The 25,776-nt window shown below is 36.0% G+C and overlaps 1 protein-coding gene across 13 annotated transcripts in view; it reads left to right on the top strand.

Annotated features, from left to right (window-relative positions):
* The window catches only part of MEF2C (myocyte enhancer factor 2C), a 179,066-nt gene that overhangs the window by 53,048 nt on the left and 100,242 nt on the right, over positions 1 to 25,776 (top strand). For 6 of the 13 annotated variants that reach the window (XM_061424363.1, XM_061424368.1, XM_061424365.1 and 3 more), the window contains one exon: positions 23,303 to 23,498. In XM_061424363.1, coding sequence (XP_061280347.1) covers positions 23,445 to 23,498 — 54 coding nt within the window. In that variant the 5' untranslated portion in view covers positions 23,303 to 23,444. Of the gene's footprint in view, positions 1 to 21,132; positions 21,538 to 23,302; positions 23,499 to 25,776 lie in introns of those variants that run through there. The other 7 variants (XM_061424369.1, XM_061424367.1, XM_061424362.1 and 4 more) reach the window with 3 other exon arrangements.

The following is a 25,776-nucleotide window of genomic DNA, read 5'->3' as shown; positions in this document are numbered from 1 at the left end:
CAGAGGTCCTGAAATTATTCTCTTCTTTTTTAAAGTCATTGTTTTATAGATGAGTTACTAAATGAAAAAAAGAAAAGTGGTAATAGAGGAAGTTGGCATGGAGAATTCTTGCTGTACTCAGCTCTTTTTATCTTTTTCTAAATATAGTTTTAAAATATTGTTCAGGTCAGCTGATGTAAGCAGGGGAGTGCTTCTTCATGACTCCTTTCTTTCCCAATCATTTCAATAATGTTTTGATGAATTAAAATATGTAAGTGAAACAAAGAAATCAGTGCCAAGTTCTCATATTAAATTGAGAATTGAAATTGCTAATTCCCCAGATATTTTTAATATATTGCTAATCTCAAGACCAGGACTAAATTGGTATTCCAGGACTGAAGTGGTAAATTTTTAATAGAGATGTCTCTTACAAGCAGGTCTTATTATAACATACTAGAATATCATTTATTATTTGAGGGTGTGATTTATTCTATTTAAATGTAAGCCCTGTAAAGGAGATGTGTTCATCTATTTTTACTCTAAGTACATAAATATGTCTGCTGCTGCACTCTAGTCAGTAGATGTATTCAGAAGCCACTATGCCTACACTCTCACATTTCTTCTGTAAATGATGAATAATATTGATAAATGAAAATTACAAATCTGCAATAGAGCTTAACTATTGAACACTAAATCATTCTGTTACTAACTCTGTGTTCCAGTGACATTTTTTAGACTAAAAAAAATGTCATTCCTACACTTAAAAAATATTGTACACTTTTGCCGTGATGTAAGCAAATGTGCATTTGAAAGAAAATTCACAAATAATTCCCTTTAAGACTCAGAGTGCCATTTTCAAAAATGGTTCAATTTTTACAATAGAATATTTAAAACCTCTTTCCTGCCAGACTTTACACTTCACATGTTTGGTACAATTAAAAAAGGAGAGTTGGAGGAATGGAACTCCTCCGTCTATATTTTGGAAAAACATATTCACTCACCTCAATTTGTCAGTGTGCATTAAGAGGGAGGTCATTATGCAGGAGAAAAAGAAGAAGAAGGCAGCTCTAACTCATGTGACTGACATGTACTGAACATGGCCATTAATACAACTTGGCAGTGACCTTGGCAGAATTACAGGTAATCTCCTTGCAGGGATAAACTATTTGAATGATATTTCTACCATGTTAAGCACAAAGAGAAGACCCTTTGGAATTTTACGCTTTAGTTTTCTTTTATCCTAACAAATACATTTTTTAAATGATCTCTCAATGATTTTCTTTATCCCTTTGCTCTCTGAAATGACAGTTTATCTAAAACATTGTTGCTGTCATTTTCCCATCATTATAGGGAACTATTATATATTGGTAGCACTTTTATTTTTATTATAAGTGTAAATCTATAGTCAAATTTTATTATACCACTCATAACCAAAGTTCTAAAAAGCAGAAAACCCATAGAGAAGGTATAGGTTGAAAACTCACTGTTGAAAAAATTTCTTTGTATTTTATAAAAAGACTCAGCACCATTGTTATTACCATGTTGGAAATATTTGAATTATGTAATATAAAGCATGTATTTTTATCATAACTTCTTAGAGTTTGCAAAAGAAATTCCGAGTATATCACTACTTATTTCTTCCTACTTCAGGGTAGGTGGTCACATAAGAAGGGAACTGTGGTACATAAAAGATTCAGGTAAATTAATGGAAAATGTCACGGCAAATACTAAAGTTGTAATCTTATTAAAACGTCCTGCTGCCACTGTAATCTCATATTTAGTAATTATCTGTACTAAAATGCCTATAACATATAAGAAGCTTCACAAAATGGAGTTTGGGCTTGGTAAAAAGCCTCTAGGCAGGTTATAATTTCTTACATTTACTCCTACGTCACATTGCAGTACAGGAAATGAGCAGTGACTATAAAGGAATGGATCCATTTAAGAACGATTCCTTCCTGAATTGTTTCTGGGGTCTTTTGGCCATTTGAACCAGCTGTTGACAACAGCACTGAAGGGCCCATTGACAGTGGAGGATCTGACAGTTTCTGTTTGGTGTTCATTATTCATAATTTTGATTCCAGTTTAACTTTTGAAAGCAAATTAGTTAATTTCTGGAATTAAAGCAAATTCATTGGTCATTTTTATTTTTGAGTTTCACATATATGTACAGTATTAGAAAGCTGTTTTCAATCAGTGAGGCATTTACAGTGCAAAAGGTGAATTATTTTCATACAGAGAACCGTTAAGAATCATTTGATAAGAAGGACATGGAAATTTATTAGGTAAGGCATGTTCAACAGATTATAGTATCCTGTATTTCTCATCAGTGTACCTATAAATTTAACCTTTAGCACCTATTTCCAATTTCCTGTCAAGTTGATCTATATAATCAGAATTCCTTATTATGTTTATGTTACCCAGGAATCCACCAAATGGAAAATTAGAGGTATCTTATCTCTGGCTATAATTTATAAGTAAATGGTTGCTGGCATTGTAACATTATTTAAAATCTTAACCATGGGGAAAAAGAGTTGTTCTTGAAATATTGCAATAGAAGTACATTAAGTTCAAAGACAAAAGAAGCATAATTTCAAGCAGTAAAAAAGTTAAAGTTACTTAGTGTTTTTGGTGTATTATATTTAAGGTACAAATATGTTAATCTAGTTTCAAAGGATGACGTGGCAAAGTCAAAGAGAAAATGAAACACCCTTCTCTATTCTGGGGGAATCAAACTTTGAGGTTTGTTTTTAGGTAAAAGCTCAGATCATGAATATACTGGATTTTATTTTACTGTCAACTGATTTAGGCCCTTCATATATAAAATTTTAAAACTAGATGATTAAGATATGTCATTAGAATTTTGTAAGGCCGCCTAACACATGAGGCATATGGCAGAGGAATACAAGCTTGGAATCTGGAGTTTGGCTCTCTTACCTTAACCCAGTTTTGCTACTTACTTATGGGGTAAAGTTGGGCAGGTTTTATATTTTTTCAGTGCCTTGATTTTTTTTCTGAATCAGAAATGTAATATGAAGCATGATCATGATAGTATACACTTATCTAGTATAAGGTTCAGTTGAAATAATAGAAATAATATTCCTGGAACATGTTCAGTCAATGAACTATCACTATTATTAGGATGATTAAAAATTGTTTCACAGGAATAAACTGTCAACACTAATTAAAATTTTATTGCCCAAACTTCAAATTTTACTGTTTAGATCTTTATTTTCCTTCCATATTTCCAATCTGAAATAGAATCTCCTAACATGATAATGTTCTGGATTAAAGAAAGCCATAGATACTAGTTTCAATAGATCATAAAATCTTTCATTAAAAATGAAAGAGACATGTGTATCATCCAGACAGTGCCTCTCACTTTCTTGTAGAGAAACTTTGTATTAGGAAAAATGGAATGAAATGCAAAAATTGAATTTCAGAAATATTAAAAACGTAATTTAAATGTGATTGTGTAGCATACATTGTCTACTTAGTAATTGGTGTGTCTGACTTTTGCACAATGTCTCAATAGAATTTTAGAGATAGATTTGGGGTTTTTTAAAACTTAATTCCCACAATTTATTGTTTTACCATTGATTTTAAAAAATAAAACTTAAATAGCACATACACACAAAATATTTGAAAATATTTTAAGTGATGGAACGTGTCTGTGCTTGGGTAATTTAAGCATAGAATACAGTTAAAGTTTTCAGTTCCGTTCAGTCGCTCAGTCATGTCCGACTCTTTGTGGCCCCATGGACTGCAGAACGCCAGGCCTCCCTGTCCATCACCAACTCCCGGAGTTCACTCAAACTCATGTCCATTGAGTTGGCTGTTAAAGTTTTAGGGAAAGGCAAACGGCTAATGGAAAAATAGACCTAAATAGAAATGCTTTTTATGATGTGATTTTAAAAAAGAAACAAAACACAAAAGAAATCAAAAGAGACATTTTACAAAGCCTTGCATTTAAAAAAAAATGAATTAGGGAAAGCGTTGAGAGAGACAAGGCAACACCAGGCCAGATATTAGGATCTTTCAGAGTAACTCAGTCTGTTGTATCTCCCAGCTGTCTGTCAGTGGTGTGCCCATCTCTGTATTGTACTGCACACTCTTCTCTTCCTAGAACAGAATTGGAGGAGAGGCAGAAGTTTCTGTGGTGGCTGTGGTGAGCATCAGGTGCCCTCTCCAGTTCAGAGTGGGGCGGCTACCCTATGGAGTGTTTGCATTAACACTGTTTATTTAACTTAAGAAAAAATATATATAGGATGGTGTCCATCCTGATTTCAAGGCTTCTAGCAAAGAAGAGTTGCTTTCCTTCAAAAGCCTTTGAAAACTGAATGTAGATTAACATCTTTTAAAAATGGTTATTATTTAGGCTCACAAATATATGAAAAACTTACCTATGAAGCTGGCATATTGGCATACATCTAGCCACACAGAAGAGATGTGTACTCCCTTATCTGACTGTTTTCCTGAGAATCTTTTCAACATACTTAATGAAAACTAAAATTTTGGCAAAGAATCTTCACAGGATCTCCCACTCTTTGTTTACTGTCATTTTGATTGCTGATACTGTATCCATGGAAGAAAAGTTATGACCCACCTAGACAGCATATTAAAAAGCAGAGACATTACTTTGCCAACAAAGGTCCCTCTAGTTAAAGCTTTGGTTTTTCCAGTAGTCATGTATGGATGTGAGAGTTGGACCATAATGAAAGCTGAGCACAGAAGAATTGATGCTTTTGAACTGTGGTGCTGGAGAAGATGCTTGAGAGTCCCTTGGACTGCAAGGAGATCCAACCAGTCCATCCTAAAGGAAATCAGTCCTGAATATTCATTGGAAGGACTGATGCTGAAGCTCCAATACTTTGGCCACCTGATGCGAAGAACCAACTCACTGGAAAAGACCTTGATGCTGGGATGATTGAAGGCGGGAGGAGAAGGGGATGACAGAGGATGAGATGGTTGGATGGCATCACCAACTCGATGGGCACGAGTTTGAGTAAGCTCTGGGAGTTGGTGGTGGACAAGGAAGCCTGGAGTACTACAGTCCAGGGGGTAGCTAAGAGTCGGATATGACTGAGCGACTGAACTGAACTGAACTGTATCCATGAACTTTCAGGGAAGAATTTTTCTTACTGTGTATCGTTTATTTTTTCCGTACAGTTGATGTCTGTAGTTGTACTTCATTCCTAATCTACTATCTTTTATTATACAGTAGGGAGTCACTTGTCCTTATCCTAGTACAATTTATTGTTGTCCAGTCGCTTAGTCATGTTCGACTCTTTGCAACCCCATGGACTTCAGCATGCCAGTAAAGATCTTCCCTGTCCTTTACCATCTCTTGGAGTTGGCTCAAACTTGGTTATGCCATCCAACCATCTCATTTTCTGTTGTCCCCTTCTCCTGCCTTCAATCTATTCAGCATCAGGGTCTTTTCCAATGAGTCAGCCCTTCACATCCAATGGCCAAAGTATTGGAGCTTCAGCATCAGTTGTTCCAATGAAGTCAGGGTTGATTTCCTTTAGAATTGACTGGTTTGATCTTTCAGTCCAAGAGACCCTCCTAGTATAATAGAAATACCCAAATATTTCAGTCAAACCTTAACCAGACGTATAATCAGGAAATATGAAAATGAGTTGGCTTTCTTAATGTATTAGAATTTATTTCTCTTTCAGTAAAGCAAAGACAATATTATTCATTAATTAGTTTAGGTCAATCAAACTTGGCTGATTGACCAAAGATTCATACTAATTTAAGGTCCAGTGATAAGCAGTAATTAAAGAACTAAAGAAATCAACAATAAAGATGAATTTAATAAAACAGATCTTCAGAGGACATGGAACTGTTTAAAAGGTATTTTTAGAAAATTTAGTATATAGGATAGAGGATTGCCCAAGTAGTCAAAGACTACTTCATCTTGTATGACAAACATTTAAAAAGGGGGAATAATGTCTGGTTGGCTAAAGAAAAACCTTATGAGGCATGGGAATAAAGAAGTATTATGAGAAAAAAAAATTTTAATAATATGGAAGTGAAAGTTCTAAGGCATAGTGAAAGCTTAAACTTTAATAAGGGGAGTCAAAATTAAGATATGATATTTACAAATTTATTCACTTTAACCAAAAACAACAACAAAGGATAAAAAGGCCATATTTCATGTGGAGGGGAAAGTAAATATAGATAATATCAGAAATATTTTAAGTTCCATGAAGGCATGAATTTTTGTCTGTTTTACCCCTTGGTAGACCTCTTAGAATAGTGCTTGGAACATAGTAGTTACTGCAAAAAAAAAAAAAATGTTGAATGAAGTAAATGTTTCTTTGCTTTATTTTTTACCTTTATTAAGCAGTAAAATGACCTCATGCTTTTAGCCACAAACGTGAAATGTAACATGTACGTATGACCTAAGCAATCAAGTGATATTAAATAACAAAGCAAATTTCATGGAACTACTGGGCAAGTCTCACTAAAGCCTAAGATAATCTTAGTAGTAGCAGGAATTCTTGTAACATAATGCCATTGCAGGGCCACAAGCTACTATTCTTAAGGATTTTTAAATAAAGACTAGAAGATAACCATTACAGTGAGGACATTAAAAAAAAGGATGAACCAGAGAACCATCCTTACTCTCTTTGCAGACTTAAAAATATACAAGGAAAAACATCACAGTGATTTGTTATATATCCTGTAACACCCTGGGTGTCAGTATTAAAACTGGTCATGTCAGTATATTTTAACTGTCTGAGTGTGAAGGAGAAGGATAGGTATAATCTCAACTTTCCAAGGCCTTTGATTTTGTTCTGGATGACATCCTTGTCCTTAAATTGAGAAGATATTCTCGAAACCACACAGATTTGAATGGTAGCTAAAGGAATACTGAAATAAATAAATTGTTCATTTAATTTATAGAGTCTTGTGTAAAGAGACTTTTTGAGGTCTGATCCTTGAAAGATGAGATCAGAACTCAGCATGACCTTGGTAAACTGGAGAAGTGGTCAGAAATCATGAATACCAGGAGAAAGAAAATAAATTCTTTAAATGTAAAATGTGGAAGAGTTGGCTGGAAGCAAATCTGGCAAGGGAAAAAAATGCAAAATTGGAATAAATGAAAAGGTAAACATTTACTTTAAAATTCATGCAGTGTGTGGATAATTAAAAATATGTATCTGATAGAAGTATACAAGAGCCTTTTTTTAGTACTGTGTGTATTTTTGGACTCCAGAACTAAGGTATGACTTGAAATGAAGAGCCACAAGGATGGGTGAAAAATTTTGAACAGCAGAAATAGGTGCAATTCAGTCCACAGTCTTAAAGCCCATGACACAAAGATGTGCTCATCCAGTGTTGTTCTCTGTACAGAGGTAGAACAACAGGCCTGGACATAAAGTATTCCGTGAGGGATTAGCTATAAGTAAGAATTTCCTGAGAGTGAGAGTTGCGAGATATCAAAATAGGTTACTGAGGAAGGTTATGTTGCTCCTTTTTCCGGAAGGCCTTAAAAATAGGAGAGGTGGAATCTTTATGAAATAATTTGGGTATAGTATTATCTGAAGGAGGGAAAAATGATATGACCTTGCATGGCCCCTGCTGCTATTAATATCCGGCATTTCTACTCTTACCTTGGCTGAATGGAAATGTAGATATGTGTTTATACCAAAAGAAAAAAAAAAGACATTTTTTGCTCTTTTGTAACGTAGCAAAATTTGTCTGTCTCATAAAGAGGCATTTTAAGGCAAGTGAAATGTCCAAGCCCATCCTGAAATTCTCCATATTAAATTTAGAGAAGCAGTTCATTAAATATTCATCTTAACTATATTTTGTCAAAGGAACTGGGGAGAGTGTGTGCCATTTTTCTTTGTTTTCCAGTTCATTAAGATATAAAAGATGAACGCTTACCTATAACTTTGAATTTTGGAATCCTCAGGAATGTGCCCAGATAATGACTTGGTCTGTTAAGGAGTTTCTTGGTAACCATGTCCCCTTTCCTAGCACCTAGAAGTGATGTGCTCCCCCACCACCCCTCAAATCTCTTAGTATTGGATCCACCCACGGGCATGATGACACCAACGGAAAAGTTATTCCAGAGGTGTCTTCACTGTGAAAGGCAGTATGTGCCAACAGGTCCTTTCTTGCTAAGTTAGAAATCGCAGAGGTTTCCTGTTTACCACAAGCTCTCTCAAAGCGCCGGGGATACGTGGGTAGCCATTTTGAGCTTTCACTTTACAGTCACCTGCCCAGCATCTTAAACTGAATTCAGACTTGGATATAATGTGCCCTTGTCGCTTGAGGAGTTTTTGAGTGGGTCTGACCCATGGTACTCATCAGCTGGTACAGTAAACGTGTATAAGTACATAAGGGAAGACCTCTGTGCTTTTATCTATACCACAGATTTCTACCTATGAAAGTAGGAGGAAAGGCTGATACATGCTGAAAATATACAAATTCACTACATATCGTCATGTGTTGTCATGCACTGTAGCTCTGATAGAGCAAGCTATGTGATACTTTGAGGGGAAAAATGATGTGAACTTGTTTAACACACCAGTGTGTGATTTTTCTTCCAGCTCTTGTAAATAGATTGCCAATACTGTCAACTGTTTTTGTGAGGTTAATTTGTGTATTATATTAGGTGTGTGTCTTATAAAGTTGATAGCCATAAAATTACTTCTAAAAAGAATATATTCCAAGAGTTTGCATTGCAGTTATATCCAGAGGTCTCCAACACAATTCTAAATCAGTAGGTAAATGTATAAAATCCTAAAGTGGAGACTCTTCTGCCTATAGAGGGATATTGTAGTAGACCATAACTGGAGGAGAAGAAGGAAGAGAAAGAGGAGGAATAGAGAGAGGGTGGGGAAAAGATAATGACAGGGTTTCTCCAGGCTTAGTTAGATCCAGGTTAGAAACCTACTCGAGATACTTTGAAGGACTGCAAGATGAGTACCCTAAGCCTGGAAATAAGATGTCTGTAATACTTCTCTGCAATTCTTATCTTACCATAAATGAGGTTGATCCCCTGACCCATCCTCAGGAAGACACCTGTTTTGATGGTTTTTACCAGGAGTCGAGATGAATATATGCTGATTCATATACACTCACCTGCTTTCTCTTGTGAGCAACCACATTCATTTGCAGAAAGGAAGGGGGAGAAAACCGTTGGTGCTGATCAGCCAGTAAATACTGACATTTTAATGGAAAGTATCTAGCTCAAGTTTCACTCTGTTCCCCTGGGAGCAGTGAAGTAAACTCTCCTTTTGCCATCAAGGGTAAGAAAATGTTAGATACATGAAAGAACATTGAGTTTAAAAGTATTTCTTAGATTCCACTAAATCCCTCTAAACATCTTGTTTTCTGTGTATAGTTTTAAATTTAAGGTACTACTTTTTTGAATATTACCTTGCATCGTAGAGGAGTAGCAGAGGGTGTGGTTCGATTACTAAGTCTAGGACTAGGTTTGCAGGGATTCAAATTATAGCTCTAACACCAGCTCTGTGACCCTGGGCAAGTAATTTAACTTGTCTGTCCTCCAGTCTTCTTCTTTTTTTTTTTTTTTCTGTCAAAGGGAAATGGTAATAGTTCCTGCCTCGTAGGCTGCTGTGAGGGTTAGAGTCAATAGATGTAATGTTTTTAGTGTTATGATATTTTATAACTTACAGCTAATTATTTAGTAAATTTCTAAACATAGTTAGCAGTCCAAAATATGTAATGTAACCTTGATCTTAACTGCTTATTTTGCTTGAGACTGAGGTGAACCAACTTTTCAAGGCAAAAAAAAAATTTTTTTTTGAAAAAGCGATTATATTTACCAGGCAACTAAACATTTTTGTCAGCTTAATTGTTTCTCTAAAGCATTCTGACTTCATTTTGTCTTACACCTTTATTGAATTTATACCATTTAGGAACCGCAAAGGGAGCTTTAGAAACTGAACCCAGCTCCCTTTATATGTCTGAGGAAAATGAGACTCAACAGAGATGACCGACCCAAAGACTTGCAACTTGTGGATAACAGAACCCGCGTTAGAGTCCAATTCCAAATAGAGCTTTCTCCACAATGCACTTTACTGCCCTTCGGTGCTTTGGACCTTGGACACAAATTACACTAATTACCAAATATTCTATTAATATTTTTACTTTAAAAAAGGTTTCTGCACCTGATGTTATGTTTGTGTTCCTTTGTCGAGCTAAAAGAATAGTTTGTTCCTATCAATTATTATTCAACAGTACTGGTAGGTTTTTCTTTGAGCCAGTCACTGAGCTAAGTGTTGTTTTAGAGCATTTGTGTTCAGTAGACAGGAAAGGAGCCTGTCCCTTTCTTTAAAGCTAGCATTTCCCAAGGGATATTCCTGATAAATTTGGGAATACTCCAGATTCTGATGTCACACACATTAAAGAATATGAAAAGTCCTGTAGCAGAGAAATCTTATTTTCCTGATTTTTTTCATCTTCTAACCTGCGGGGGGGTGGTGCTGTAGGGTGGGGAATCACTTGTTGGCATCCCCAGAAACCAGTGATCTTTGGAATACACTTTGGGATTTCTAAGAAGACTCATGAGCTTGCTTCCACCCTGGGGTGCTTTTCTTAACAGGCCCTAAGGTTTAGAGAATCAGGACGAAAAGCTGCCTGTGTCAGTAACTTCTCGTGTCATAGCATGGTCTTTGTTACAGGGGAAGTACTGTAATACTTTCCATGTAGTATTATCTGCCAAGGATGACTTGGGCTTTCCTTGAGAAGAGCCTGGGACGGAATGTGTAGACGTGCTGAGATAAGGAGCCACCCGCCAGGCTTTAGGCCTGGGACCCGACTCCGTTCTCCCTGGCCGGCAGCCCCCAGCCCTGTGCAGCCTGCTTGCCTGTCCTGCCTGCATCTTAGGGAGGAAACGTTCTGTTCGTCTGAAAACACCTCTATTCCTAGCTCTTTGACAGTTTCACTTTCCATATCCCCTCAGTTCTAAGCATGTAGAAAGAGAGATAAAGAAAGGCAATGAAATGAAAAATCAAGTGGGGCATGCTTCACATAGAGGGGAGAAATTAGTATTTATGTGCCTGCTTTGTGTGCAGTTATGACTTGAGTTTTGAAGGGAGAGAAGCGTCCTCCACAGATCACTGGACAAGATAGGGAGGGACGCGAGTGTGCAATGTGAAGTATTGGTTGGCACCGGGCATAAAAGAAGATGCTGTGCTAGTTTTTATTAAAAAAAAAAAAGTGTCTATACTGTGATTCATTTAGGAAAGAAAAAAGGCAGCCTGACTTAAAAAAAAAAAAACTTCCAGATTTTCAGGGTATTTGATCAATATGAAAACAGATGAGCGTTCATTTAGGCTTCTTGGTAAATTATACAACTTTAACATAAATTATGTTCGCCAAACAGGACGTAAGAGCAAAATGATGGAATAAAGGATCAAATTTATACCACTTCCCCCCCCCAAAAAAAAATGACAGGGGAGAGAGAATTTAAAATGTATGCCCACTTTTCCTTAAATAAAATTTCCTTGAATAGGAAATTTTGACCCTTCCCCTGACTTAAAATTCTGTACTCTTTTGATGGACATTTATATTTTACAGCTTTTAAAATCGAAGTGTCTATTGTCCTTCACTCTAATTTCCTATTTATTAAAATTTGCAATCCTTAAATTTTGTATTTTTCCTCTTAAAAATGCTTTAAAAAGTTTTAGATGGTTCAGTTTGTCTATTCCTTCTAAGTAGGAAATTAATCTCTTTGGCTTGATGAGGCTACGTAGCTTAATCTCATTGGATGCTTGTGTCCAAAGATGTGTGAATATTTCCCATACAGTGAGACACTGGCATTATCTCTGAGATCTTAATCAAAACTGTGCTGATTGCTTAGGAGTTGGGCCCTATGAGAGAGGAAATAAGTCAACCTAAAACAGTGACTCGGTTACATTAGTAATGCTGTAAGATTGTTTATTTCTAAAAGAGTTTTAAAAATACAGTTTAAAAAATATAATTCTTATATTTGCAGAAATTTTGTGCTGTATTTGTCAGACTGCCCATGGTATTATCTATATTTAGCAATGCAAAGTGAACTTATATCCCCAAGACCTACTGATATTTCAACCAGTGGGCATTACTTAAATGAAACAGCCACATCTCAAGGGAAGATACACTGTTGGATTCGACTAATACAAATTTAGAAACGTTTTGCATTATACTGTATTCTCCCTGTTTCAAAGTATTTATAATTTCCATAAAATTAAATCATGTTAAAGTGAAGAAAACAAGTTTACACAGGGTAGTCAAGAAATTGAATTGCATCTAACTGAATTTTTGCAAATGAATGTGGATCTATTTTTCTTCCTGAGCCTCATAACCTCTTTACAGAATGTATGCGTTATTATTCCCATTCTCTAGCTAAGGCAGCTGAGGTTTATGAAACTGTGAATTGGCCAAATTTGTACCCCCAGTGATGGGTGGGGTGCCGAAATGTTCACCCTCCAAACACTGCCTTGCTCCATCCGTTGTTTACAGCTCGCCTCGGATGTCATCTTTTCAAATAACCTTTCCCTGACAGCACTAACCACCTGGGCCCCTTTCCTATGTCGTCACCCCCTACCTAGCCTGTTCTGCTGTGGTGGTTTCTCTGTATCGTTTTTCTATCTGCAATTGTTATACAAATCCCCTGTGTCCCTTAAAGTCTCAGTTTCGTGATGACCAGTACTTTTGTTTTGTTCACCCTGGCGTCTCTGGCACCAAGTATAATGCGTGACGTATTTATATATCTGTGACTGTTGATCAGACTTTGTTCATTGATATGTGTAATATTAAACAGCATGATTTTGGCTCACGGCCTCCAGCGACATCAGCTTAGCCAGGATTTGATTGGCCGTGTGGTCCAAGCTAGAGTTTAGTTTAAATTCTGTGATGAGCATACACCACATACAGTTTCGTGTAGTTTATCTGCTCCAAAGCTGGCTCAGATCGCCTGCCTTGTGTCCCGTAAAAGGATCTGCACTGCGTTCGTGCACCTTAATCTCATTTCTGACATTTAACTGTCACCCTTCCTGACCACCAGCCCTGACAAAAGTTCCGAAGTATTAAAACTTGTGTGTTACACAGTCCTGGTGTGTTTTGTAGTCAGCAGGGCAGTCATGTAGAGTCCTCTTGTCCTGGAGTTTTACACAGATAAAGGGAGGATATAGTTTTGAGAGGAATGCTCTAACTACAAAGTGCATCCTGAAGGCCATTTAGCTCACAATGAAGGTCTGTGTTTAAAATAGCACTATAACAAAGTAACTACAGAGTTTTGGCAAGAGCTTCAACTATTTATAGAACTAAGTAAGGCATAGTAAATAGGGCTGCAGTACCCAGTTCTCCCTTGCCATAACCCCAGACTTAAGAGAAGCACTGTAATTATATTTTTCAACTTAAAAAAAAAATCATAGTAGCCATTATCAGTTTAACCATACGGAAGCTCAGGCTGGGATTTCTTTTTTAAATGCATACTTTTGATTTTCAACAGCTGCACTGGGGCTTTAATCATATATTATCTTTATGAAGCCTTTTTCTAACATATGTTAATTGGCTGTTTTCTGTGACAAATTATGAGCTCTTACTTTGATGAGGTTCAATTGCAATCATGTTGGAGTCGAGTATGTAGAGTTTCCACCCCTGCTAGCTCCTCAAACCACTACAAACATCCGCACGTCACTGCAGTGCTGAGTAATGGCAGGATTTGGGCTGGCTGATTTTGCTACAGATTTTTTTTTCCACAGGATATTTTCAGCTTCTTTGTACTAAATCTGTTGCAGGGTTTGCCCTTTTTAGCAGAAGCATGCTCTAAAATTAACATCAAATCTTATTGGAGATTACTATAATACAGTGAGAAATATTTCATAATACAGCACCCAGCGTCTGTTTTGCTTTACTAACATTTTAATACATTTGTTAGACATTTTGTAGAAGAGTCAGTTAGTTGTGAGATTGGTAAATGTTTTCTAATTCGTCAGCGTTTTGTAATGTGTATTTTGAATTTTGCTCTTTTGAGGAAAAGAACAGTGATTTATTGAGTAGCTGACCAAGTGTATATTTAACTATCATAAAGAAAATGCAGATACTTTTTTTGTTTTTTCTAGGTGTTGCCAAACATCAATATGCTAAAGATTCCATTGTATTTTCCTTTTTCTTTGTAGTCACATCTGTTGGTCAGTGATAAAAAGAACTACATGTTCCATCAAGGTTAATGTCCTATGGGATGCATAACATCCATTCCAGTCGTCTGTCCTAATGTCAGTTTTTATATATGATTAGGATGCGCAGATATGTTCTAATCCATCTACTCTGAGAACTGTGACAGCCTGCATCAGAAACCAGCAGATGATCACTGATAGCTAGTGTTAGACTAGATACAAAAATGCAGTGCATTTGTTTGTATTCAGAGGAAAGTAGTCAGGTCAGTGATTAAGGCCTTCAGAAACTGTGTCAAACGCCAGTCATACTGGGATTAATTTCTCTATGTTTCTGCCTTGCCACCTAAGGTAAAGGGTCTGTAAACTGAGGTTCTCCAAAGCCAAAGCTTGGGGTCAAATTTCCACATAGGTATTAGAGTTTAGAATAAGATGAGCCAGATGTGAATAGGAGCTACTCCTCAAGAGGCTGTTTTTAATCAGCCGTTTCCCAGGAGTAGCACACAGTCAATGAGCTCTAAATCCTGAGGCTACCTGCGCACGTAGGAAGGCCTGGGAACATCATTACAGAACTTACATTTGAGCATATGTGGAAAAATTAGAGCAGAAATTAAGGGTAAGAAAGGTTAACTTCAGAAGTCTTACTTTGGTACTGCTGTTTTAGAGGGTCTTAAAGAGATCATTTCAAATGTTTTTTTTTTTTAAAGGAATATTAAACTTAACTAAATGCAGGTACTACTCTATTAAAAGAACCTTGTAAATAAGCCAAATGAAAAATTACTATTGATTTATGTTCACCAGAACCATTTAAACATGTGTATTACTTTGAGAAGGTACACATGCACCAATTTCATCCTGAGTAAATAAATATAAAGTTGTTTTTTTTTCCATTAATAGCACTACAGCTAGAGAGAAAGTCTTCAGGAGTCATGCATGATGTTGGAGTCATGCATGATGTTTCAGTGTGACTCTGGAGTCAGGAGGTGCCCTGTCTTGAGCTAGTGGACACAAGGAAATTTATTGTAGTTCCACTTGATAAGACACATATACTTAATTGGCTTTAAGAAAATAAACCAAGGTAAAGAATGATGTGTAAATGAAACAGGGAACTTGACACTTGACTGTATGGAAGCCCGTGAGCCATGTGGCTTAATTGGGGCCAGTTGGGATCATTTAATGATTGCTGTCAGAAGATCAGATTTAATTCTCCTTATAAGAAGACCACAGTGGGACAGAGTTAAACAAATTGTCATCAGAGGTTTCAGATGAACAAAGCCTTAATTAGGTTGATTAGGATGCTGTAAAGGAGATGAAGAGAAATAGAAAAATTGATGAATCACGAGCTTCCATGTTGAGCCATATATAATAGTAATATCAAATATCTGTATTTTGATTTGAGATATGATTATGGCATTTTGAATATTATGTAAATTATCATAGGTTTCTGTGTAAACACTACATTTCTAAAGTTTAGCTAGAGACAAAAGTAAATGACATTCAGTGAATGTAAATAGCAGATGATTTATCAAGCATACTCTTCTTAATGTAGAACAAAAACATTGGCAGGAAGACAGTAGTATTTCTTCTCATTCCAAGGTCATTTTTAAAATGTTAATAAATTGGTAAAGTAAATAACAACAGAGGCAAATCATTTTCAAGAACATAATTTTCAATCATGTAATGTAACATTTGAATACAGATTATTATTTTATTACTTAGCCTTTACGTAGAATGTCCTTTTAACCATTTATATCACAATCCTAATAGTATTATGATCATTTATTGGTGATAATACTCAGGAGTACTCAGGTGTCTTAAAATGCACTCTTGTTGTTTACCCACATCTTATGAAAAACTAAAATGTGTTTTTTCTATTTGTTGCAATTTTGTGGGAAAATATTCCCTCTGCACAAACACACACACACACATGCAAATGGATTAGTAAGGGTGAAAACTGTGTCTAATACACACAGGCTTTTGAGAAAAAAAATTGTTGAATATTTACATTTTAATAATGAAATATGGTGTATTAAAGATTAAGAAAATAATAAGTTTTTCAAAAGGAATTCATATTTTTATCCTAACAAGATGAAAATTTACAATAGCACATCCCCCATTTCAAGCCTAGTATGCTGTGAAGGCTGACACTTTTGTTTCGCTAATATTGGTGTCATATAGTGCTTAACTTGCTGTGTTCAATAACAGCAACAGAACATCCAGATGCATGTGCTTTTGGAGCGGTTACAGCTGGGGAACAGAGCACACTCTGTGATGCTTGGTAGCTCTTGCTTTGTGATGAGGACAGGGCTGGATCTGCGTTGGTGGTGAGCCCTGCCCCATCACTAAATAGCCTGTAGAAGAAAGCAAGGTGGACATGCTGTTGTGAAACATCAGGAAACCAAAGACTTGATGGAACCCTGACTTAATTACTCAGTACAATGCGGAAAGACTAAAAACTGTGGTGTGGTTGGATAGCACAAGGCTTTTGACATCTTTAGACCATTCGGAGTTTATTTTAGCATGGGATTGGAGAATACTGTTTAAGCTCCACTGTGAAAAATATGTCCAAGGCAAAATATACCATGGATGATCATGACAGGGAAGCTGTGCTTCCCTTGTGTTTATTAAATTGTTTATAATGAAATACAGTTGTTTAAAGATTTCTGTCTCTTAAATTCTAGTTTTGTGTAAATAAAATGATTTATATCAGTGATAATGGCAGGTTAGGCCCACTTACTAAATTAATTGCAGGGGTTTTCAAAATGAGTTCTTTTTTAGCCTTATTATATTTCTGACATACATTTCATCTCCTTTTGTCCTTGGGGAAAGATATTAAAGTAGGACTAGAAACATTAATGTAGAGTTTTCAGCAGCCGTGGTCATTGGGAAAATTGATATATTTCCCTAGTTATTTCCACTTTTGCAGCCTGAAGCTCTTCCATGACTGATACTTATGAGAAGCTTCTTAATTTTTATAACACTGTAAATTTTTCTTCATATAATGATTATTGCTAGTGGATAAATGAGGTATTACCTTCAGAAGTTGCCCATCATCATCTCTGCAAAGTGAGGTCTTCATGGTATAAGTAAAGACTACATGGTTCACTTGATAACCTCATTGTACAGAACTTTCAATTTGCCTCAAAGCTGAAGCAGTCTTAAAAGTAGTAAGCCACGTTCTCAGTTCTACTTTGGACCTAGCCTTCACCTACAGTACTACATTTAATGATTACACTGTCCTAAAGATGAAGAAGTCTTTCCCAGCTGTTTTGTAAGGCAGGGGAACAAACAGTGGTTCTAAGTGATTAAATTATTAGTCTGTAATCAGCCTCACTTCTCAGAATCTCTTATTCCATATATGAGATGCTATATAAATACAATGAAAGATTAAGTGAGTCTTCTTCATGTATAAATGAAAAATGTTCTTAGTAGTCATTAAAAATAGTGATAAAGACCTGAGAGATAAAAATCCTAATGAATTAATTCATTAATCAACCAATAGTTATTAGCTCCCACTGTACACTTGGCACTGGGCTAGAAACTGAGAATGCAAAAGTCGGGCAAGCCAGACTTGGCCCACAGATGTTGTGGAAGTCAGCAGACAGAATTTCTATTATGACATGCCACAAAGGAAGGCATGGTGCTCTGAGCCCTCACGGGAGCATTTGATGTGATCAGGAGTGTGGAGTGCTTTCTGGGAGGTGAAACGGGCGCTGAGTCAGAAAGGAAGGGAAGAAGTTAAGGAGGCACAGAGGAGAGGGAGGAACATTCCAGGAAGAAGGAATTGCATATGCAAAGACCCTGTGGTAGGAAGGAGCATGGCGGGTGTGAGGGGCTGAAAGACAGTTGACATTATTTACTATCTGTATGTGTGACATTATGTTACTGTTTTGAAAATGACTCAAAATTAATCATATTAACTTGGAATAAATAAAAAAAATAACTTTAGTTTGGCATGATGGTACTTAGCCGGTGGAGAAGAATGGGTAAATTTGTTATCCTTAAGAGGATGTCTTAGCTATGTGTCGTCAGAATGAGCTCAGCTTGCATTCATACCTAGGATAATATAGCATTCTATATAATACATGGTAAACTTAGAGAGAAATGGAATAACTTTTAAGACCAAGGGAATATTCCTTAGCTCATAAGACATCACACAGTTGACTAACAATAAGATTAATAATTATTGTAATATCTTTGGAAGTTCCTCTATCAGGAAGATCCCCTGGAGGAGGAAATGGCTACCCACTCCAGTATTCTTGCCTGGAGAATTCCATGGGCAGAGGAGCCTGCCAGGCTACAGTCCATGGAGTTGCAGAGAGTTGAACACAACAGAGTGACTAACACTTTTGAAGTTCAGAATACTTCTTAAGAGAAAAAAGTGAAAGTTCTACTTGTTCCTTTTAACCAGAATATAATTAAAGGCCTCATATGTCTTTCAAATACATCATAAAGCAGAAAGTTAAATGTATCTAGATGCAGCATAATGAGCAACGTTTTCCACTTAAAATAATAATGTATCATTTAATTGTTTGAATTAGTAATAGGAGGCTGGAAGCAACTAGGCTTATGTTCATTTTTGTCCTTTGCTAAGTAACCAGCTTGTATTTATTTAACCATATAATTTCTTGTATGATGTAGCATGCTTGGTTTTCAGCCCTGAATGTTTTCAAAACGTTTTATGAAGATGCTAATGTCAGTGAAAATGTGAGTCAGTGAAAAAGTTATTTGCTAATGTGAGTAAAAGAAAAACAGAATTCTTCATTGCAAACTGACATCACATTTTTTAATGTTTTATCATTATTCATAGGCTGTTTTTATTTAAGTGATTGCACTGTGCTTATTGTAGCAAAATACATGCTTTGCAAAGATAAGTTTAGCAGCAGAGAATTAATTTCTTCCCACATCTTTTAATGTGGCATGGCAGTCTCACTCTAAGATCAAAACATAAAACTGAAGGTTATGTTTAATTTCTAAATCAAAGTGTTGTGGGAAGATGATTGAAATCTGAAGATGACTCAGATCCACTTGATATGTGGTTTTCTTCCTACAGAAATCTTATGGTAGACTGCCATTTCCATGTTAGAAAGAACCTAATAGTGATGAGATTAAAATAGTTTCACTATAACTGAAAGTTTATGTTAGTTACTTTGATTCTTAATCTGAATTCTTGTTAAGAACTTTGAAAATTTCAATAACTTAGGTATCTCTCCTCTCCCCACCTCACTATATCTTTTTTTTTTAATGGAGGCAAAGAAGTAATCTGTGTATTTTGTATTTTCCAACAAACACTGATTTTTTTCACAATTACCAAAAAAATAAATAAATAAAGTATCCATTTGGCTCTTTGCCTGTATAGAATCCTTCATGTGCCTCGAGGGAGTGAATTAAGGTTATATGGCTGCATGAGCTGTGTTAAGATGATTTTGGTGAGGCGTGGTAAATGGTCATTGCTGTGTATCTCCTACTTCACCAAAATGAACTTATTTATCTTCTTATTTTTATTTCTTCCAGCAGTCAGACAGAATACTAACCTAGAGCTGAAATGGATTTTTTTTTCCCTCAGGTGTCTTAAAAATAGGAGTCAGAAATGTTGTCCCGTGTCTGGAGTTCTCTGCTTGTCCCTTATCTGAACCTCTCAAAGGCCTCCCTGTGTGGGGTGTGCAGCCCAGCACCCTCAGACAGTTCTGCTCAGAGAAGGAAGTGAAGAGTTTTGGTTCCCATTTTACACTTCTGGAACAGTTTAGGGAAGGAAGCACCTTTACACCTTTTATTGTTCGTGGTTGCTGACATCATATCCTTCCCTGACCAGCCTGTGCGTGTTTCCTGCCATTCTGTCAAGATTCTTCTGTGTTACTGGGAGGGATTTGTGGGAGGGAGGGAGAGAGGAAGAGAGCAAGAAAGAGGGGGGTAAGAGGGGAGGAGGTGTGTGTCACTCAAGGGAACTGGTTTGTAAATGAGAGAGTCCCGGGTGGGAGAAGGAGCTTTTAGCATCTGTCCACAAGAATCCTTCTCTCCTTGGGTCTCAAACCACTTTGCCTTCATCTATCTGCTTATGCCAAACTCAAAGTGAACAGAAGCCTGCCATAATGAAGTTCCCCTTTTTTTTAGTAAGCAGCCTGATTTTATTTTTCTTATATTTAGGTTGGCAAAAGAAAAAAAAAATGCAGAAGACTGTAGTATAGAGTGTAACTATGGTAGACTGTTGTTTTTTTTTTTAATTACTGATTGTTTCTCTGTAGCTCTGTCATTTTCCAAGAATTCTTCTTTTATGTGGAAAGAAGTAGCGGCAAGGCTGCTGGAATTATTTTAAGCTTATGGTTGATTGTACATAATGAAAGTTCTCAGTGTAACTCGAATACTACTACATGTCGTTCAACTGTTATATCCTTTTCATATACATACAAAGCAATTTTTCAGATTAATGAGATTATGTAATCTCTTCTTCAGCCTCTCTAGGCCTTCTAGAAACTAATTCTTGAAACCAACTTTGCAGTATAATTTTTGTGTAAAAATCAGGTTGAAAAAATAGTTATGCTAAGAAAACAGCTACTGAGCTGTTACTGACCTTCCTAACTCTTTGAATCTTTACTGACAACCTTGAAACATGGTGACCCATAATCAAATAGTCTTTAAGCCCAATAGTCCAAAGTACATTTTACTTCATGAAAACAATCTCATCATCACCACATCTTCTTCTGCATATGTACTTAATCATATCAAATTTTGCATTTCAGAAATGTTCAAAAAGCAGCACCCTTCAAGACACATTCATTTTTATGGGAAATAAGATATTTGAATGCTATTAAAATTTAACCTTGCATTCTCTCTACCTTGTATATTTCACAAAGGAAAATATATTTAATGTCATCTTTAATCAGATATATATTTATACATATTGATACAAACCATTTCTTTCTGGCAAATATGTCCCATTATGTTTTAAGAATTAAAAAAAAAAAAATCCTTGCTCTGCTCTTTTTAAGAAATGTCCCTTGTTTCAAAGTTGTGAAATATGGGGTGGTGAGATGGAAGAACTCTTCTAAGTTTGATTCATCAGGAACTCTGTCCTTCCGAGAAGACTCTTCTCCAGGGATGTTTCTCTACTCGTTTGGTTATTTGTATTTTGAAATCAGGATCTGCAGAGGTTCTCCTCTTCCCCGCCTCATTCCACTCTCTAATCTGTTCACCCTGACCTTCCACCTTAAAGTGAATAAGCGCTTAGGCAGGCATAGTCCTGTAAGCCGATAGTGCCACCGGCCTCAGCTCAATGAAAGAAAGGAAATTGTCCCTTATGCATTTGCTGTGGATTCATGGGTTGGCTTTTCTGTGACCGAGGAAGCCTGCTTGTCTCTTTGGGGTCTTGCACATGCATGGGAAATACCATTCTAACGTGCTGCTTGCTTCTAAGGTAAGACTGTAGGAAACACAGGAAAATTGTCCAGTTGAGTGATATTTTAGACTGACTCTAAAAATAGATAGATGGACAATGTTTGGCAATAGTGAATATGCAGTTGTGCTTTGCAGATTTTTCGTATTTTAATGTAATTTTTAATGTTATCTTGTAGCTAATTTTTTCCTGTCTGTCCAAATGTGTGTTATTTATATAAGTCTAAAACTTTGAACTACTTCCAACATTCAAAATTACCGCTGGAGTAATCATTTTGATGAGCCCTGTGTGGTCGTGAAATTACTCAACATATATATATATTCTCAGAGGCAGAACTGAGCTGTAGTTTCATAGAAGGCATTGGGAAAAAGAGAATGGATAGTCTTAGTATTTAAGCAGAACTTAATCCACCAGAACTAATTATATCATAATAGTTTCTGCAATTAGATAATCACAGAAAACTTTTAAAAAATTTATTCAAGGTGATAAAGAATTTAGAAATTAAATTAAAGAAATCAAAAGACAGCTAATGTGATCAGACCAAGTGTGCAACAGTTCCAATTCCTGTTCCAATAACTTTGAATTGGAGCCAGATAATCTATTAAATAGCCAGGACATGGGCTTAATGTTACATAATACATGTGGGAATTTATCAGGTCGGTTGTCAGACACCAACTAAAATAAACAGGGAAACTCTGAGCAACATGTTAAGTATTTGCATTCTTTGAGGGAAAAGGGATAAAATGATTGAAGCTGTTGCTTGCAAATTAAGAAGCCATTTGTGGAATGCCTTTTTTTTTAACTTCCACATTTCACAGCAATTCACTTTCACTCAAATATTTTCAGATATAATTTAAACAAAGAAGAATAGTTTCAATACCCTGGATTCTCTGGATTTATCTTACATTGTCAATGATCACTTCTCTCATTTTATTTCATGGCCTAAGATATCCAGTATATAATTTTGTATTTTACTACCCAAAAAGATATGATAGATCTTCTTAAAATATTTTAAAATAGGGGACTGACAGCTTATAGTCATAAATGGAATAATACTCTAATTTTTGCACCATTTCTTTCTTTTCTGTGAATGATTATCTTTTTTGATTCTTGTATTCAAGATATAGCTTAAGGGCTTTCAAAAGGAAAAGGAGATCTCACAGCTGATAGCTGCTTGTTATGTAAGATTAAATATCCCACATTATTTTTACAGTGTTCCCATAACAGTGACTTTTTAAAAGTAAGATTAAAGGATTTAGATTTAAATTAGTTGACATTTGCATATATCAAATAGCGCTTTCATAATAGTCCATCCTATTTGCATAACGAGGGACGTTATCACCTCTGCTGTCAAAACATGAGATTGTTTTCCCTTCAGAAATGAATTAGCTGCCCTACTTAGCATACACAGGTACATAAAGGTTCATTAACTCTCTGATTTAGGTAATTTTTCATAACAGAAGGGTAAAAATAGTCACCTAATTTCATTAAAAAAATACTAAGAAACTCTTTGCAAAAGATATATTTCAAGTGTTGGGCTTTAAAGAATAGTTTTCATCATTTAAATGACTTGTTAAGTTACTTACAAGAGTCTTTTAATTATAAAAACAAACCATTTCTACTTGATACGCTCCTGCATGTGATATATCATGTACTTTTAATAAATACTTACTTTCTGTTCATTTGATTTGTTTAGTTCCACAGAATTAAAAAAAAATAGAATGTGATAGTTCTTATGAAAGTGGCTTGCTATTAAAGTCGTGCTTGATCTTTGTTTTTTGTTCAGCAGGAACGAATGCAGGAATTTGGGAACTGAGCAGCGCAAGTGCTGAAAAAGGAGATTTGTTTGGAGGAAACAGGAAAGAGAAAGAAAAGGAAGGAAAAAATACATAATTTCAGGGACGAGAGAGAGAAGAAAGACGGGGACTATGGGGAGAAAAAAGATTCAGATTACGAGGATTATGGATGAACGTAACAGACAGGTGAGTGGGGTAAACTTTTTGGAATTATTATTTACATGGACCGTTTATTACATTTCCTCCCAGATACATTAAGGGTATTGAAAGCATTTCGAGCTTATCCATTGAGAAAAGATTTAGTGAGTTAAATGCGGTCTGTTTAAGTGCTAGTATTCTCTTATAGGTACAGGGTAAAAATCATCCTGTGGGTAAAAATTATACTTTACACATTCATGATGATTCACCTTTTGCTTCAACATTAATTTTAAATGGAAGCTGCATTTGTGTAACATAAATAGTTTAATAATTGAGTTAATAAGTATAATATTGCTCTACTGCGCATATCACCAAATAAAGATATTCTTAGATTCGTGGGAATGAGGCCTTTTGTGGTCCTCCACCTAAAGGTTTATAATATGGGCTAAATATCCTGTATAAAAATAGTTTTCATTCTGTTCACAGTGAAAGAGACTTTGAAATACATTCAAAATATTTACCATTGTGCTCACAACAACAAAGAAGATACCCCCACAAAGTATTAGCAGCTTCAAACATACAGGCAAGAACCACCAGTTAATCCATACCATTTCTTTAAACCCTTGAGTTTTATAAACCTAGAGGCACCTGATGTTATTATTTGCTTTTAGAACTCCAGTGATACCTTTATGGTACAATTAATCTATTCTAAAGACTTTACGCATCCAAGTGCTCTATTCAGCAAAGACTTGTATATTATGAATATTTGTGATTTGACCCTATTTTTCTTCATGCTTGGGGAGAGCAGATTTAGTTAGGTGAAGTAAGACTAGCTGTGTGACCAAGATGGAGCTGCATTTAAAAAGCTTTTACTAAAGTGAACTGTATTTTCCATTGGTTTTCCATGTATCTCCTAATCACTTCCCCATGATTTATCATCCCTTAAAGCTCAAACCATCTTTCCTTTGTTAAAAAGAGTATATAAGCTCCAGTGTCTAACTGCTTCTTTGAGTTTCATTTCTTTTCTGTGAGCTCTTGTGAATTAGTGTCAATGTATAAGTCATTGGCTCAGTCGTGTCCGACTCCTTGTGACCCCGTGGACTACAGCCCGCCAGGCTCCTCTGTCCATGGAATTCAGACAAGAACACTGGGGTGGGTAGCCATTCCCTTCTCCAGGGGATCTTCCTGACCCAGGGATAGAACCTGGGTCTCCTGCATTGCATTACTGTTTGTGCCACCAGGGAAGCCCCCTGTGAATACAGAAATATTGATAAATTTTTTGTTTTTCTTCAAAAAAAGAATAGTTGGGTGGTTTGTTAATGTTAAATTAACATTCAGTTCAGTTCAGTCACTCAGTTGTGTTCGACTCTTTGCAACCCCATGAATCGCAGCACGCCCAGGCCTCCCTGTAACATTAGGATGGATGCAACCAATAACAGATACCAGTTCTAAGAGACAGTACTGCCAGATTCCAACCATTGCAATAGATAATGGAACCTACAGAACAGACGTTCCTTGACCCTGGGGGAGGACAGTGTCTTGCCTGTTGCCCATTGAAAGCTAAGAGAACAGCCTTCGGGAAGCCCCGCTAGACTGTAATTTCCCCCAGATAAAAATGTTCTTTCTTCCCTACTGTGCCTTTCTGTCTTCTTGGACCTTCAAGTGAGACTAGAACTTATTTGTGCTTTAAAACTTTTTATTGCTACTTGTGTAAATTATAATGAATGCAAGTTGTTATTTATGCCATCAAAGCCAATATGCCATTAAGTGATAAAGAAACTTTTGAGATTTTCAGGTTTATATTCCTTTAAATTACTGTGTTTAAGGTACATATGACTTGAACTATTTTGGGCGAAAATTGAGCTAAAGGATGAATAATGCTAAGATTTATGATGGATTCCTTCAGTGTTTCCTAAACATTGTTTATTGCTATGGGTCAAGCCAAAAAGCAATAATTCTGTCAATATTAAAAAAACCCACAGTATTTTTAATTGATTTATAGCTTGAAATTGAAATTAAGACTGAAATATTGAACATCATATACCACTAACTGTTTAGACCTTACTGTTTGGGCTAGCACCTGTTTGGGGTAGAGTCAAAAATATATATGAATTAGCATCTACACTTTATTAATAATACCAGGTAATATGGGGGTTCATGAAATTTATTGTATCTTCTTTTTGCTTACAAAGACAAAAGAAAGTTTTTGCAGGTTGAAGTCATGAGCTTCCATTATGCTTTATAAAGAAATACGAAGCTCATATAAGCATGCAAGAATGTTAAAACACTAACTTTTGAGCTACAAGTGACCATTTCTTCATAATTT

This window comes from Bos javanicus, chromosome 7 (assembly GCF_032452875.1).
Source record: "Bos javanicus breed banteng chromosome 7, ARS-OSU_banteng_1.0, whole genome shotgun sequence".
Taxonomy (NCBI): Eukaryota; Metazoa; Chordata; class Mammalia; order Artiodactyla; family Bovidae; genus Bos; species Bos javanicus.
Note: the sequence above shows the minus strand (reverse complement) of the source record. Positions and strands in the feature narration are given on the sequence as shown.